General features: G+C 32.4%; 1 protein-coding gene across 2 annotated transcripts in view; it reads left to right on the top strand.

Annotated features, from left to right (window-relative positions):
• Window positions 1-18,320, top strand: part of CADM2 (cell adhesion molecule 2) — a 294,110-nt gene that overhangs the window by 129,422 nt on the left and 146,368 nt on the right. Inside the window, exons 3-4 of one of the 2 annotated variants that reach the window (XM_069472457.1) lie at window positions 5,131-5,283; window positions 7,526-7,663. In XM_069472457.1, coding sequence (XP_069328558.1) covers window positions 5,131-5,283; window positions 7,526-7,663 — 291 coding nt within the window. Of the gene's footprint in view, window positions 1-5,130; window positions 5,284-7,525; window positions 7,664-18,320 lie in introns of those variants that run through there. The other variant, XM_069472458.1, reaches the window with a different exon arrangement.

Consider the following 18,320-nt stretch of genomic DNA (forward strand, 5'->3'; position numbering starts at 1 on the left):
CAGAAGATTGATATAGATTGTTTTATGCTGTATAACTTTAAAGAACAAAACAAAAAAGAATTCACTAGCTTGGTATTTCATTCTGCCTTTGTGTTTTAACATTTTTTTTTCTGAAAATCCATAGTACTATTACAAATGACACATATTGATTTAATGTATTAAATAAAATTGTTAGGAGCTATCAATACATAAACTAACAGTTTGATAATAAGAATAAGAGTCATTAGAGTTCCCTCTTTATCTTACTTACAATGTCTATTTTCACATCATACATTTCAAGATGCCAAAGTCTGATAAGAGTTAAATCTTAGATTTATGGCCAGTTTGTAAGCTTTATTATAGTCTACTCAACTTATTTTCCCTTTCTGATTTATTAGGATACAGATATAATTAGCAAAAAAAAAAAATTATTGTATAGCAAAACAAAGTTCTCCTCACTGAAGCTTCAGTTTTTTGTTCTGATTCTGATGGTTGGGGCAAAATAGAGATTTCAACTGAAGAAACAGGGGCTGGCAGCTTACATGAGTCAATCTGGTTAGCAACCAGTTCCAGAGAAATCAATGGGAGCAAAGCAGAGTAGGTTGTTAGGTTTAGGTGGACAATATGCAGAGAGCAGACTTGTTGCAGAAGTTGGGAAATATCAGAGTGCTCATAAAACAGAGTGTATTCTCAGGCAGAAGTCAGTAAAATAAAACTCAATATTGGAATAAAGGCCTTATGGTTAGAGTTCTTAAATATGTCTTTCTCATAGGTAGAACTTGGCTTATTGTGCTGACACATCTAAAGCTCCCTAAGAATCAGATGGGGGCTACTGGGTGGAGGGGATGTCTACTGGCAAAAAGGAAAATGAAGGCTGACACCCAGTGATTTTTGAAAGCAGTGATGTGGAACTCACTTTAAGAAATAGAATTTGCTGATTAGAGACTAAATAATTTTTAATACTTTTAAATATGTGCAATGATTGTCTTGGCTAAAAAGTTCTATGGGTATAAAAAGGTATGCTTTGTAGGCATTAATTATATTAACATTGAGAATTTAAGTAGCCAAGATGACACTGGAAGTGACTTCTATCATCCTGACGTTATTTCTTTAGTACTTGTCTATAAAATATAATGAATTATAAGGATAAAGTCATTCAGTATAAAATATTCACTGAATATACAGAATTTTCTAAAATGCTGTTAATATGTATAATTATAGAATGTCATATACAAAGGAATGATAATCTGCATATTAAATTTAATCCAATAAATTACCACTAGGTATCTATTTGTACATGGCTTCTGTGGGGCCTTGTGGAACATAAAAAAAATATATAACACAGTCTCAACTTGGGGGAAGTTTTATGTCAAATGGGTGAACTAGAAAAAAATATAAAAAAGTGAAGTTGTTACTTGCATTTTAATATTCTCTTAAAAGTGATTACATAATGAAAATTTTTAAATAAGCATCTTAAAATGTGATATAAGTATTACTCACTGAAAACAAATTTAAAGATATTTCAAAAAGTTTCTGGCAAAAAGTATGTGATCATCTTTATAAACATAACACTTGAGAAAGCAAAACTGTAAATGCAAATATTCAAAAATTGCTAGCAGATTCTTGAATCAATATGCCATGTAAATTCAATAGTACTTTTGTTATTGAGTTAACTTGCTCAATTAATTAAAACTAATTAATATATAACTTATTAAATATCCCAGTACCTTTTTTTAGAAATAGGAACAAAATGTGACTAAAAATCCTCCAAGTAAGTGTCTTAGGAATTTTTATTTTACTCAATATGAATCCCAAATAAGCATTTGTATGATTGATGAACCATTTAAAACCAATGGTATATTGGGGGAATCATTTTATCCAGAGTTAAGCACTATTTAATAGAGTCTCATGCTTTGGTCAGTGCTTCTTATTTTCAGCTAAGATTAAATCCTTCAGAATTCAGAGTTTTGAACCGTTAAATCACCTCACCACCGGTGGGTGGCAGGCACCTCATGGCTGATGAGGCATGACCTCAGGGATGGCCCACTTGACCTGTTAGCTTATTTTTAATCTCTGTGCTATGTCAGTAATTTCCTTTTGTTCTTTTATTATATATGCTCATTTCTTCTCTTCAATTATTTATTGCTAGCAAAGTGTTTTAAAATATTTTTAAATGAAATGTTTGAGTTTTTACTTATTATTAAAAAGGACATTTGGGTAACAGTTAACATTCTGTGTTCTCAAAGGGAAACTATTTTTTTTAAAGATTGAATTCACTTCAACTGACAATATCACAATTCTTTATTTAAGTTCACTATATATTTGGAACTTACTATGTAGAAAAGTTAAGTAATATGGGTGGTCTCTGATTATCTACTATCTTTTGTGTTCATTTAAAAACCATAGACAAAATGACAATATTTTCAAAGATTACTCATTCGGGTTTCAAATCATTTTTCAGTGACTATCATGTAGTTAAAAATTTGTGTAGCATAATGTTTCTAGCTCTTTTATTCTCAATAGCGTCTAAGTGGGACACTTTTTTCTTCTATTTTTTTTTTTTTTTTCAGCTTCTTTCCCATGGGGGATCCTGTGGAGAGATATTGAAGAGGACTTCCTAGTTCAGTTCGCTTTCACTCTGTTGTTATCATACACAGACAGAGTTTAGCTCTCAGTTTCAATTCAATAGCCATTCACTAAATGCCTACTGTGCAGATAGCTATAGCTCAGGGTGCTGAGATAGTGAGACAAGGTTCCTGTTCACAGGAAACCCGTTGAGTTATAGTATATAGTATATCCCTCTTTGGACGATTCAAGGTTTTTCGTTATTCTCTCATACTTGAAATGCTGTTTTAAAGGGAACTGTAGATGACATCATAAGTATTTCTGAACTTGAAAAGACTATTATGGATGGAGGATTTGCTTAAAATATTCTGTCCAGTGAAAATCTCATTAGGCAGTTCTATTGTTTAGCAAATGAACTACTAAGAAAATATACACTATAAATAATCCATGTACTAATTTTGGCCTTTTCTTGACTTTTGATACATTATCAATTTTTAAATATATATTCATAAGTGCCAGTTCTAAAATTCTAAACCATATTCCTTATACTTTCATTCTGACATAACAATTATTATCATCACCTAACATACATCACACTGAAAGGAGCAGGGAAAACTGTTATTTCTTTGAATACTCTTTTAGTCTCACTCTCTTTCTTCTCTCTGTCTGGGACTCTACTGGTACCAGTATTGGATATTTTATTACTATTCACAGGTTCCTGAAACTCTGTTATTTTCTTTCTTCTTTCCTTTCTCTCTTTCTTTTTTTTTTTCATTTATTTTCTCTCAGCTGTTCAGATTGCATGAATCTCATTTCTTTGCCCTCAAATTCACTGATTCTATCCTCTGTCATCTCCACTGTACTCTTTAGCCAATCCAGTGAGTTTTTATTTTGATTATTGTATTTTTTATTTTTATAATTTCCATTTGTAATAATTTTTTTCTTGCTAAAGTTTTTGATTTTTTTCATTTGTTTCAAGATACTTACTTAGTAATTGCTTGTTAAAGTGTTTTTAATAATGGCTGCCTTAAAATCTTCATCAGGTATACCAATATTTGATTCATCTCAGTGTCGGCATCTGTTGATTGTTTTTTCTTATCCAAGTTGTAATTTTCCTGGTGTTTGGTAAGACTGTGAGCTTTTTATAATACCTTGGACGTTTTGACTATTATGTTAGGAGACTCTGGATTCTAATTAAGTCTTCTATTCTAGGAAGCAGTCACCCTATTGAGGTTTAACACACAGGTCCCCCCTCGCTTAAATTTATGGTCTGTTGTTCTAATGAGAATTTAGTTTTCAGAGACTTTGTGGTGCTATTTGGTCAGCTTGATTTGCCTAATTCCACTGGGGGTTGTGATAATTTCTACTTGTGACATTTAAGGGAGTAGAGGAAATTCTCCAGGCCAGGCTGCTTGGTGGTCTAGGTGAGGTAAAAGATTCTCTAGCTCATGGGAAGATTACTTCCAGAGCTCAGGACTTATAAAGGGATCCTCCCTACTGCCGGAGCTGCTTATGCCCGTTGTCTCTAGAGGGAGAAGGGAAGGCCCTATGGGGAAAGAGACAGTTTTTTATGACGACTTGTTGTCAGAAAGGCTCCTGCTTTATTATTCTTGCAGGTGACCTAGTCTCTCCTGATATTGCTGGAGGGACTCCCATTTGATAAGGGATACAAATTATTCTACCTAGACTACTTCTGTTGTTCGGTTGTGATTGGAAGAATCCCGGCCAGGATCACCTTTTACTGTTGGTTGAAAAGTCCCTGTGTTGTGTCTCAGGTCCTGGTGTCCCTAACCAGTCCTCCTTCTTTCTACCTTTCAGAGTACCCTTTTAGTTGCTTCTTACTTAATTCCAGATTTTACAGCTGTACTTAGTGGAGCACATAATAATAAACTTTTTTCTGTGTTTTTCCCCCAAAATGAGTCAAGAAGGGCATAATTCAGCAAAATGGTAGCAGCTCTTCTGTGAAAACAAGTGTCCTGTGATAGAAAAAGTGATTTGAATGAAAGATCATAAGAACATACAGCACAGTAGAGGCACCAACCAATAGTGCAAATTTAAAAGTCAGATAATTTACAAGTATTTTTCAGCTAAATGTCAGCTCAGGTTGAAAGAAAGTTCAACAAGTGTCTGTCCTAAAGAGAGCTTTTAATATGCCAATATTCTTTGTCAGTGTCTTGGAAGGCCTGTAGCATTTACAATTTCCCAAATTTATCTATCCACAGAAGTGAACCCATTTGTTTATAGTTTTTCTTAGTACTGGCATTCCATGAACGACTTTGCAGAGGAAAGTTGTTTTTATCACCATCCACATCTACCTCATCCAAAGTATTGTACTAGATGTAATCATTTAATTAAAAAGTTATTTCTGAGAACATTAAGGAACAGCACCTAATTCTACTTTGATTTTTAAAAATCTGATAAAATATTTCAATATATTTAAACCTTCCTTTAAAACTGTTCCATGAAATAAGATTTAGATGTATGGCCAAAGAAAAGATTTATTATATTGTGTTAAAAATACGTAGTCTAAAAGTACTGACTATTCCTGGTGTTTTTATTCACATTTTCATTATTTTGTCTTTCTAGCTCTAAGAGACAATAGGATCGAGCTGGTTCGCGCTTCCTGGCATGAATTGAGTATCAGCGTCAGTGATGTGTCTCTCTCCGATGAAGGACAGTACACCTGTTCTTTATTTACCATGCCTGTCAAAACTTCCAAGGCCTATCTCACCGTTCTGGGTAAGTGCAAAGAACTAACACCATGTAATCACAAAACCAGAGAGATGTATACTGCTGCAGAAATATAAGTCAACACAAAAAAATGCATTTTGAAGATTATATTAATAGATACAGTTTAATCTTTTTTCTGCTACAGTATAACAAATGACATTTGAAAATCATTTAGTCACTTTCCACATTTTATAAATAGACAGGGGGAGGTACCAAGATGACTTCCAGAAGGCACACGGACATTTTGTTGCTCAGCTGGCAACAGACAGCAGTTTTCTTGATTTCCAATTAAAATTTTTGTATCAAATTATCTGTATATTGTGTATATTCTGACCCTTTCATAAACTGACAGAATAATGAGCATAGTGAGTTCAACTCGTGTGCTATCGTGTACTCCTTCATTTTATCATGTAAGTCACCTGATGGGGGCCTTTCCAACTAACTTGTAGCTTTCAAATATGACCCCTTTGCTCATTTTAGTACATTTAAATGACCCTGACATTTCCATGTATCCTCTCTCCTTTAAATTTATATTTTCTAGTTTCCTAAATGAAGTACATAATGTCACTTGTGCATGCAGAGTATAGCTTCTTTGTGGTTTTATTCTCCAAATATTGGGCCATTTTCTCAAAGGTTAAAATGACACAAAAAAGCAATACATTCATGGAGATTCTGAGGAAATAAAGTTGCAGCTCGGAGCTCTCTGTGATTCCACAGACGTCAGTGCCCCAATCAGCTGAAATTGCTGCAGTTCATTGAAACACACCTGTGTACTGAACAAGTTAGAGGAATTTAAAGATTGATTTTTTTTTTTTTCTCTAGCTTGTCTTCCTTTTTAGATAGATAAAGGCACAGTGTTGCATTTAGAAGGGCTAACACATGCTGTTCTTTTGGGTGGGAATATTAAAGTTAATCCAGGTAGTGAATTGGTTTTGTGCATAGGATATGAAATATGTTTCTTTGCAAGTCCCACTGGGACTATTTTATAAAAATCTTCACAAGTTTACCATTAAGGACAAAATAACCACTAAAATGGAGTATTTCAGGATAACAACTGCCTAAGGTTAACGTATTGTTCTGTAGAGAGCCACCTTGAGACACAAAGAATAGATGACTGCTGAATTCAGTTTATTAAATGGTGACATGACATAGATTTTTAGAAAAAAAAAAAAGAGGTAACATAAAGGTGAAGACAAAAAAAAAAAAAAAACCCACAACAATACACCTAGACAGTTAATGGAAGTATGTTGATTTGCCTTTTATCTTTGCTGGGTTTTTTTGTTGTTTTAATTTGCATTTCTCATATTGGTGCTTTCCAATATTATTACATATTATACTTCTCAAACTGAATTAAATAGAATAAAGAACGTCCCGTCTGCCATTATTGAATAATTTTTTAAAAGTGTAATAAATCTCTATCAGGCAAACAATATTATTGCCTAGGAAATATGCAATATTCTATGATTTAACTCTCCTATTCATTATCTCTTCATGTTAGCTATTTGCTTATTCATTGGATTATTTAGACTAGAAAAGGTAATAGTGGTTAGCATTAAAAATATATTGATTACATATACCGAGTCATAAAACTACAACTGCATTTCTTGTATAAACAATATCAAGAGACATTTTCTACATTAGAAGAATCAGAAAAGTCAGAATAATTGCAATTATTGATGAATCTCTTATTCTAAAATTCATTTTCTTGAACAAAGTACACAGGGAATAATAATATCCTTTTTAAGCATTAAGAATTATGAAATCAGGAAAGAAAGGTGTGAAAGTTAAATCATAATTTGCTAAGGAATAAAGAAGTGTGTTTTATGAATTTTTTTTCTTCAATAAAATCCACCTTCTTAAATCTTAATATTGGCAAATTTTAAGATGTACATTGAATGGTTGTTTCTAAAATTTACAGAGTATTTTGCAGGTAAAATTTTACAATTTAATCTTAAAAATGACTTTGAACTATATGCATTTTAAATGCTTTCTGGATACTACATATGTACATATGTATAAATATATGCATGTGTTATATGTGTATATATAGTATTTTATATGCATTCAAAAATATATACACATATGTATGTATACACACATATTTGAAGCAGTTTCTTACATATCAGTTATTCTCCATTAAACTTATTGTCAGTTAACCATCTAGTTTAATTTCTTGTCTGAAAGTAATAGCCATAAGAACCAATCAACTCTGAAGATTGATGCTCATTTCATTCATTTGCTTAAATTTCAGGTGTTCCTGAGAAGCCTCAAATTAGTGGATTTTCATCACCAGTTATGGAGGGAGACTTGATGCAGCTGACTTGTAAAACATCTGGTAGTAAACCTGCAGCTGACATAAGATGGTTCAAAAATGACAAAGAGATTAAAGGTAAAGAATGGAAAAATTGCTCCAAATTAAAATTAATGTACTGAAACTAGTATGATGTATTAGGAAAATGCATTTTGAATTTTTTTCAAACCACACTATTGCTTTCTGATTAAGTGTAATTTGAAACAGATTTAGGTGTTTCTTGTTAGGTAATTTTATGCAGTATATTAATGTATTAATATAATTTCCATGTGCTTCAATATCCTCTTAGGTAAAACAGGTGTAAAAATAATATATACCTCAAGGGAAAATTGAGGGAAGAAATAAGCTAATATATGAAAAAAAGTAGATTTATGTTTCACAATAGAAAGCACTAAGTATTTGTTAAATATTGTTATTTCAGAACTCATATATAGTATATAGATTACAGACAGAGAAACGCCATGAATTAATTTCTTCAACTTCTTAGTTTCTGGAATAACAAAGTTCTCAGAATATATTAATAATTATCTAAACATCAATAAATTTGATTCCTAGTAATTCTCACAGAAGGCAAAAAATATACTTGCCTTAGTAAAAATGCATACTAATTTAAATACTTCACACATCTAAATTTTCTCTCTCTCTCACACACACACACACACACACACACACACACATTCTCACACATATATTCTTTTAAGGGAGAAATAAATTCATGGGGAGATAGCTTGTATGATTAGAGCAGGTTTTCTTTTAACCCCATATGCAGATATCTTGGACCTGATGCTGCATATACATTAATATCCAAGTATAGGAATTGTCTATGATGATTGTTAAAACATGCTTCCTATTACATAGTGATATGTTTTCTTCTCAACATTACCTTCTAGGGAGAGGTTTATGGAAAGAGTTCTGATTAGTTTAACTTATAATACTAATACGGCAGTTTCAACAGATAGGATTGCCTATATTACTGAGAAATTATAAGATAATAATCCATGCGATTATTTCATCTATTTTCTATTTTATGTTTTTCTCTATATATGTTTTTCTCTCTATATATGTTTTTCCCCCCGAAAAGGCCTTAACTGTAACTTAACCCTAAGCACTACGTTTGTCTTAGAACTTCTAATAAATATATTTTATTGGATCAAGTTTTGTGAAATATAAGCCTCAAGATACAAGGTAGATATTTTACTATGCTAAATTAAACTTTCAGTTTACTTTGTAACTTGATTCTTGTATTTTGTCAAGGTTTAGTGATATCCATTCTAATTCTGCAATCAGGATATGTTTATTTAGGCATTTCTGGACTTGATTAGGTCTCTCCTTAGTGGACCCTCCACACTGCTTCCAGAGTTATCTTAGTTCCACAAGAACCTGATTCAGGAACTTTTCTGCTTAAGAACTTCTGATAGAAATTGCAAAGCTTTAGGATACTTTTAAAATATGCTTCCTGTAACCTGTAAGGATTTTTCAGGCAATCAATTCTTATATATCATATATGTCCTTTTGCATGAAGGTCTTGATTTATGCTAGAATGTACTTCTTAAATACTCTGCTTCAATGAATTATTTTATTAACGTGTTTCCCTTCCTTAATTCTGACAGACTTAGTTAATTAATTTGTTGGCTAGTTAGTTCTCAATTTATTAGTATTTTATTTATGTTCCAAGTGTTTATCTCTCTTGTATCTTCAGGGTGGTCATAATGACTCTAGCATATTAAGTACTTCATTAATATTGATTGATTGCTTTTAACATTGTAGCTTCACAAGAAACCCATGATACACTCAAATTTTTATAAAAGAATTTAATTTTTGACAAATTTGACCTCTGCTGTAAATGCCAAATAGTTTTGACCTTTATTAGTGGGGAATGAGGGAAGATTTTTGTTTATATGTCAAAACATGACAAATTTAATCTTGTAAACATCATATTTTAAAATCATCTGCATCAAGACCATAGTAAAAATCAAGACAAAAACATATAGAGAATTAGTATATGGTTCTACACTGCACTGAGAAATTGTGAAGCTTCTTTCTTTCTTATGCTCTTCAATACATGGCTATTTACAAAGCATTTATTATCTGTACATTTGAATTCATATATATAACTTTTTTTGTTTATAACTATTTTGCATATTTATATAGTTTATCTTCCTAAATATAGGAGGTGGTGAGCCTCCTGAGTGTTAGAAAGTTTTTTTTTATAAATGTATATGTAAATATGATTAGAAAAAGGCTACTAAACAGAGTGAAAATTCATTATGGTTGCTGTCTTCTGGATATACTAAGTGAAATTTCACTCTACAGTTTCTTCCACAAACACTCCTAACTGGAAGGAGTGCTCTACTGTATCTTACACTATCTTGTCTTTTCAGTGATGAAAATTTGACTTGCTATTACCATTTAACTGTTTTTACTGTAATATCACTTGACACTTTTTAAAAAGACAATCCCTTGTGAAAAGCAAATGGAATAGATAGACTAATCAAATCCAATTAAGTTCCATTCAATAAGAAATTGTTAAAATGCTTCCCCATTTCATAGTATTCTATGATGCATGAGTGAAGATCCAAATAAAGAAACCAAGAACTTTGACCTTTAAATGGACAAGATGTCTTTGGGCTTATGAAACAAGTTATGAAGAATATTTTCTTATAAAGAGAAATGTTTATATAAATCTTTATCTTTTCTCTATCACTATCTAACATATTAATTTTATTTTCAAGTTTCTGGGTAAAAATTACTTGAAAGTACCAATTGTTCACATTTTCTTGGCCAGGATATTTTTATACTGAATTATAGAACAATGGTTCTCAAACTGTAGCAAGCATCCTTACATACAAGCCTTGTTGAATCTCAGATTATAGGGCCCTGATCCCAAATTGTCTGGTTGAGTAGACCTCAGGTGGAGCCTAAAAAATGTGCATTTTTAGTATTGTGTTAAATGTATGAATGATGTTGATACTTCTGTTTGGGGACCACATTGGTATAAAAAACATAAAATGAGGAATATTAGTAATTTATATAGAAGTCCTATTTCTGTCTCTGAGCTTTAGTTTTCTCACCTGCTAATAAAGATAATAATGCTTGCCTTGAAATGCTGTTTCAAGGATTCTGTGTGAAACAATATGTATGAAGTGTTTTGAGAGTACAAGGAATCACTGAATATATTTTAGATATTATCATTATCATTACTGTTACTATATTCAGCAAACAATGATTCATGAGTTACACCAATCCCTGAATTCATCCTAGAAATATAAACAAATAACACAAAAATATCCCTGTAAGGCATTCACAGTTGGGGAATGGACATAAAAACATGAGATCTCACAGGTACAGATATCGGAACTGGCTACAATTTTGTGCAAAAGAAGCAAATATAAGCTCTACTTTATGGGAAGGGTGAACAGTTCATTGATGAATGCAGGCATTTGGTGAATGTCTGTTTACTGAGTAAATGGGTCTTAAACAATAAGTGGAATTCATTATATGGGTTGAGGGTAAAAGTAGGTGGGAGGACATTATGAAGAAAAAAGACTACATGGTTCTATGCAGAATATCACCGTGTACTTGAAATAACTATTAAATTTTATGTGTGATATAGGTATGAGAATTAAATAAGGAGGCTGGGTTCAGATATGTCATGGGAAATCTTTTATTCCAGATTAAGGGGTTTGAAATTTATTCTATAGGCAATGGAGAGGCACTTTTTTTCAATAAGCTTTAAACAGTAAAATGAAACAATCATAATTTCATTCAATTGTTTTTTTTTTTTTTTTCCTTTCTGTGAGTCTTATTCAGAAATACTTTTGGTGCCTCTGGCCAGCTCTGCCTCTAAAACCACATGTGGTTTCACTGAAGCCTTTAATCTTTGCATAGCTAGGAAGTCTCAGGTTCTGCCATTTACTGTGAGAAAAGATGTGTGTTGCCTTCCTAAATCAATCAGCTCCCCGAGAACTTATACTTACATTAAATTTTCCATTCCATGTTTAAGTTTAGTTGTTTGTAGTTTGAGCATTTACTATTATAAAATCTAGAGATTTTCTTTTACAGCTAACTAGCTTTTACATTAATGTTTGGCGTAATTCTATGAAAACCCCCAATGAGCCATACTCTTGTATAAACCCTTCCTCTTGAACGTAGGAATTGTGAATATGATATGATATAACTGCCTTGAATATGTTACCTTATATTGCAAAAGGAGTTTTGCAGGTATAACTGTGATGAGCTTTTGACTTCATCAAAAGCAGATTATCAAAAGTGGCCCTCATATAATGATGTGAGGTCTTTACAAAAGAATAGTGCCCTGGTTATGAGTTTTTTTTAGTCTGATTGATTGAAACAAGCACTATTCTTGGCCCTGTGGAGCATCATGTGCTGTTTCTTCTAATTCTTTCAGATGGTCTTTGTCCTAGCCTCAGTTTCCTCACACAGATGCACTGATTAGTACAGTACTTACTTAGGTGAATACTGGAGAGGGCACTGAGGATGTCTGGAGTTCTCTCTTTGTGTAGCTCACTTTTTTTGATGACCCTGCTCTGCAAACTCTAGCTGACTTGGCCTTCTCAGATACCCAGCTCTATCTCTTTAATTCAGAGAGGCTGCCAAGTTCTGTGTGGGTGACTCTCCATACACTATATCCTGAAAAAATTTCTCAAGGCATTAAGTAGGGGTAATTTTAGGGTTCAGCTCATTTATCTTCCATCTCTCAGTAATAATTGTCTGTTATTAAGATGTTCAATGTCTCAAAAACTCTTGTTTTGAGGTGAGAGGTAAATTTGATTCTGTTACTTCATCTAGGCTGGAAGCAGAAGTATGTCTTTGTTTTTGAATTGTAGAGAAATACTTCTATTTCAATGGTAGTTGTGTTTTAAATTTATGTTTGCATATTTTTAAGGTTATATCATAAGCTTAAAAGGATGAAAATGAATGAGAATGAGATGTATCCATATTCACCTTGACAGGCTAGTTTTCAAGGTTAGACATTCTTTTATTTAGTCGCAGGAATTCATTGGAGTTATGGGTTCTTATACATTGTTGGAATGGAAAGGAAAGTTTCTGTATGAGACACATAAATATATATTTTTTACTGGATTTCATTTATTGTCAAGAATGAGCATTTTATGACAGAAGAAGTGGTTTCTTTTTAAATTTGTTTCTAATTCATGATCTTAATCAATGTTTTTAATTTAAGTGTTAAAGCAAGTGCATACCTCAATCATCTAGGACTCATCAGCCTATAAGCAACCCTAAGACTATAATAACATAAATATTCAAATTTACTAGCTCCTTAGCTCTTATCTGCTGATGGAGGGGCTTAGTTGCTGCTCAAATTTTCTTCAGGTTATTTCGAAAATATCTCTTATGGCTACTTCATGTACTATGAAAGATACCTCTCCAGTTCTTTAACTTTTACTTTTTCATGGAAATCCACTTTCTGATTTCCTGGGATGTGGGGGAGAAGGTCATTGTTTTCGTCACCTTTGCCTAATGACCTTCTTTGAGCCAAGAAGATATTTTATAAAATTTATGAATTATATCTTTCTAAAAATGACTCTTTAGTTCTTTGATAAATAAATGGCATTAGATTCAAATAGGTTTTTTTTTTTTTTTTTTTTTTTTTTTACTATATTATGGTCAAATCACTATCTTAGTGAAGCAGTACCTAAATGTGTTGGTAAATTTTATTCTATTTGCATTGGTAATGAGCAATTGATGGAGATAGATTATTTTACTGACATTATTTGATAATAGTATACATTAGAGTTAGACCATAATGTTCTAAACACATTCTTTGTATATTATTTTATTTACTAGCTTGGAAAGAAAGTACTATATTTCCTGAACGTAGTCATTACATACTACATGTCTTTATCTTCCAAAAGGATGACCAGCCTTAGTTTTCCTCTACTTTTTCCTCTTCTACAAATAAATCTTTAAAGTGTTCATTATTTGTATACCTCCCAAATTTAAGCCAAACATGGAGTTAGCTATTTTATTTATTTTTACTAAAAGTTTTATTGAGATATAATTCACATCATGAAATTTACCTATTTAAAGAGTAAAGGTCAGTAGTTCTCAGAAGTATGAAACTCTCACCTCAATCAATTTTACATTTTTATCATCCTACAAGAAACCCCATACCTATTAGCAATTACTCCCTATTTCCACCCCCATCCCAGCTCTAGGTAACCAATCTACTTACTGTCTCCTATAAATTTGTCTTTTGTGAATATTTCATATAAATGAAATCATATCATATGTGGTCTTAATTTCTTCCAGCAGATTCAAGTTACCATTCAGTATCATTTCCTTATTTCAGTAAATATTTCTTTTCCCTCACTTCTTCTGTGCTGTTAATATCAAACATATTACATATCTATATGTTATAGATCCTGTAATACAACGATACACAACAGTTTTATATAATTGATTTTTAAATCAGTTAAGAGAAAAAAGAAGAAAAAACATGCCTTTTTAACATCTTATGTAATCATATAATTACCTTTACTGGTGCTCTTTGTTTTTTTTCATGTGGGTTTAAGTTACTTTCTGAGCTCACTTGCTTTTAGTCTAAATAAATTTCCTTAGTATTTCTTATAAAATGAGACTGCCTAAATAAATTCCCTCAAGTTTTTAGGGAATTTATTAAAATTATTCCCTGGGAATAATTTTATTTCACCTTCATTTTTGAAAAATAAGTTCACTAGATATAAGGTGAATGACATTTTTTTCCTTCTTTTAGCAAATGGGATATGCTATCCAACTACCTTTTGACCTTTATTGTTTTTGATGAAAAGTTGGTTGTTAATATTTTTGGAGTTTCTTTGTGAAATGTTTTCATTTTTCTTCTTTCTTAAGTTTTTCAACAATTTTTTTTTTTTTTTTTTTTTGAGACAGAGTCTCACTCTGTTGCCTTGGCTAGAGTAAGGTGGCATCAGCCTAGCTCACAGCAAACTCAAACTCCTGGGCTCAAGCAATCCTTCTGCCTCAGCCTCCCGAGTAGCTGGGACTTCAGCCATGTGCCACCATGCCCACCTAATTCTTTCTATATATTTTTAATTGTCCAGCTAATGTCTTTCTTTCTTTTCTTTTTTTTTTTTTTTTTCCTTTTAGTAGAGACTGCGTCTGGCTCTTGCTCAGGCTGGTCTCAAACTCCTGAACTCAAACAATCCTCCCGCCTCAGCCTCCCAGAGTGTGTTTTTCAACATTTTTATTATGATGTGTTTGGATGTAGATCTTTTTGCATTTACCCTACTTCATGTTGATTTAGCTGGTTAGATATGTAGATTAATTTTTTTTGTCAAAAGAAATTTAAGCCAGTGTTTCTTTAAACAAATATTTTTCTGCTCCTTTATTTCTCTCCTTACCTTTGATGCTCTTACTACATAAATGTTGTTGTGCGTAGTGGTGTCCCAAATTTCTCTGAGGCTCTCTTAATTTTTATTCATTATTTTTTCTCTTTTCTTCAGATTACATAATCTGTATTGATCTATCTTTAAATTTTTCAATTTCTTTTAGTTCACAACTACTTTTGAGTCTCTCTTCCAAATTTTTCACTCCAGTTATTGCATTTTTCAATTTCAGAGTGTCAAGTTGGTTCTTGTTTTATAATTTCTATTTTTTTATTGATATTTGAAATTTGATGAGACATTGTCATCGTATCATGTTTTACTGCTTTAAGCATAGTTTCCTTTAATTCTTTGGACACATTTATAATGAATTCTTTGAAGTCTTTGTCTTTTAATTCTTTTATTTGGGTCTTCTCATCAGGGGTTTCTGAAGTCCTCTTTGTCCGCCTACGTGGGGGGAGTCACACTTTTTTGTTTCTTTGTATGCCTCATAATTTTTGTTAAAAACAGAGTGTTTTAGGTAATATATTATAGCACCTTGGCATACTGATTTCACCCTAAAGTACTTGTTGTTAGCAAATTTATTTGTTTATTGATTTGGATGTACTATTTCCATTGTATATGAAGCCAACTATGTCACTTCTCAGAGAGCATAGCCTTTTTGGTATGTGCACAGTCACCCTGGGAGAACAATGGATTTAATCCAGCTCTCCTTGACTGTCTTCTTTCCTGATGTCTCTTTTAAGCTCTCTACTTCTGTTAGTATTACACCCAGAGATTCACCTGCGTTATTTGTCAGCCGGTTGCTCTATTGTTTCCAATATTGTCATATACATGTTAATAAATTGTTCCATACTTTGAAACCATTTAAATTCAGAACACTTTGCTTGTTTTTGGTTTGTTCGATTTTTGAGGCCAGTCTTTGAGATTTTCCTTCATCTTTACAGGAATGCCCTTCCTAGCTGTTTCTTCCTCCAGTTTTCTCTCATGGACTAGCTGGCCTGTGGTTTAAATTAGTCTCATGTAGCTACCAGTGCCTTCTTACTTGTTTTCCACCAAAATCTCCATTGTTTTCAAGATGTCCCTGGTTTGATCTTTCCCAAACTCTGTTCCAAATGGTTGATTTTCTTAGCAAGAGTCTCACAACACCCTCCTATTATGGCCTGCCTCTTCCCTGGGCAAAATCTCTATGCCATACCTCTTGAGCTTGGAGAATGGCCTGATTCTCTTCAAAATGACATTCTGCTTTCTAAGCAGGGTTTGGGGGAATGGTGGGAGCTTCTGGTCTTCTTGGCTTGTCTCTTCTGGCTTGAAACCTCTGCTCAATCAGAGCTGTTGGGCTCCTTTATTTTTAGCATGTGAGTCAGGACTGGGCAAAGGAAGAGAGTCCCCACCTCTCAGCCTCACCGCCTGGAATTTCGTCTGTGCAACCAAGGGTAAGAATGAGTGAAGTAAGAAGTGTGGGAAGCCTGCTCCTCCTGGGAAAAGATTGTAGCCCTTGATTGAGGGAACAGAGATCCCTGTCTTCTTGGCCACATGCACCCAGGCTCAAGTTTTCCTCAGGCTGAGTTGGGGGTGGGGTGGAGGGAACAAGTCATGGCTCAAGTGCCACAGACTTCACCTGTTCTTGCTAAAATTTAATAGCTTTTCTTTAATAATTGGTCTTTTATTTGGTGTATGCCCTTAGCACAATTTTTGCAAGCCTTAACTATGTAGGTATATGTGTTTAAATACTTATCACCAGTTATGGTTGTTTTTATGGAGAGAAGTTCTCCAGAGCTACTTATGCTGACATTGCAGATGCCATCCCTGATTTCTTCTTCATACTCATGTATTCTTACAGTATTGACTTATGAATTATTCTAATTTATTTTGCAAGTATCTTCCTTTATTTTTCATATATACCCCTTTGTCTCTCCATCCCTGTTATTTTTTCAAAGAAGAAATCTATATTTTTCTTCTTAACAATTTTACATTGAAAATTTCTTTATTTTTTGCCTCTATGGGAGATGAAACTATTTCATAATTTCCATTATTCTTATAAGTATAGGCAACTTTTAGTTGTTGTTTCTTTTTCCTTCATGTACTTTGGAAAGAATAGATTAAAAAGATGTTAATCACTCGATATTATTTTTAACTTAGTAATTTTTTTAGTTTAGTCTTTTTATTTTAATGATATTGTCAATCTCCTTTTTTTCTCCTTTTAATCTGCAGTTAAATATGTCTGAACTCTCATCTTCAGGAAATTGTGATGACTGGGACTCCAGTCTAATTGGCCTGCACTAAGGATAACATGGCTATGGAAAACAGTGAAGGGGGAACCAAAAGGCAAAGGCAGGATAAATATAGTTCTGAGTAACAGAAAAAGTGAAAATCTATACTAGTTATGAAAAAAAAAGGGGAAAAACATAACAAAAAAATAGAACTGCATCACATGAAATTTATTTATTTATATTTAGTCTGCCTAATACTTAAACTTTGTTCATCTATCTCTAGTTTTTGGACTCTTCCAATACAGATACTGGTATAAGGATTAAATAAAAAGATCTACTACAAAGCAAATCAATAACAAACTGACAACTGCCCCCAAATTAGACACATTGACATGGAAAGAACCTATTTACTATAAGGAAAAAAATGCTTTGCCTAAATAATTGTGACCTTTAATTAATTTAAAACATACTTGTTAAGTGTATATAATATTTCAGACACTATCCTAGATGCTGGATATGAAAACTATACAGAAAGATAAAATTAGGAATGCCTATAGAGGGAAGAGAGATAAGAAGGGAGAGGAAGAATGGAAAAAAAAAAACAATCATAATTGGTAAAAAAGAAAGAGAAATAAAATTAAAATTTCAATTTAAACTTTATTTTATGAATACATACATTATTAATACATTGAATCTTGTGGATGTCTCATTGGGTAATTGCAATTTAAAAGTGATATTCTTCTCAGAAAACAAGATAACCTGTTGAAAAATAATCAAAATCTCTGGTAGTACATGGTACAAAGAAACATTGTAACATATTTATAAAGCTATTTTTTTTTTTTTTTTTTACCACAGATGTTTTACTGATGCAAATGATCCATTTTCACAACAGTAGATGAGGGGCAGGTTTGTTTTCTTCTATGTGATGAATGCTGCAGGACTCCATAAACTAAATTTTTTGATGATTAGAAAATTGCATCATTATAGATATTTCAAGGAGTCACACTTCCCTGCTATTTATAGAGTTTGTTCAAATGTATACTTTATTTCTTTATAATTTATTCTAATGTATAGACTTTAAAAATTTTTTCCTGCTATATTTTGTCCTTTTTGTACATGCAATAAAATATCATTTTTAATACAGTTGAGGAGAAGGTACAT

This window comes from Eulemur rufifrons, chromosome 7 (genome assembly GCF_041146395.1).
Source record: "Eulemur rufifrons isolate Redbay chromosome 7, OSU_ERuf_1, whole genome shotgun sequence".
Lineage (NCBI taxonomy): Eukaryota > Metazoa > Chordata > Mammalia > Primates > Lemuridae > Eulemur > Eulemur rufifrons.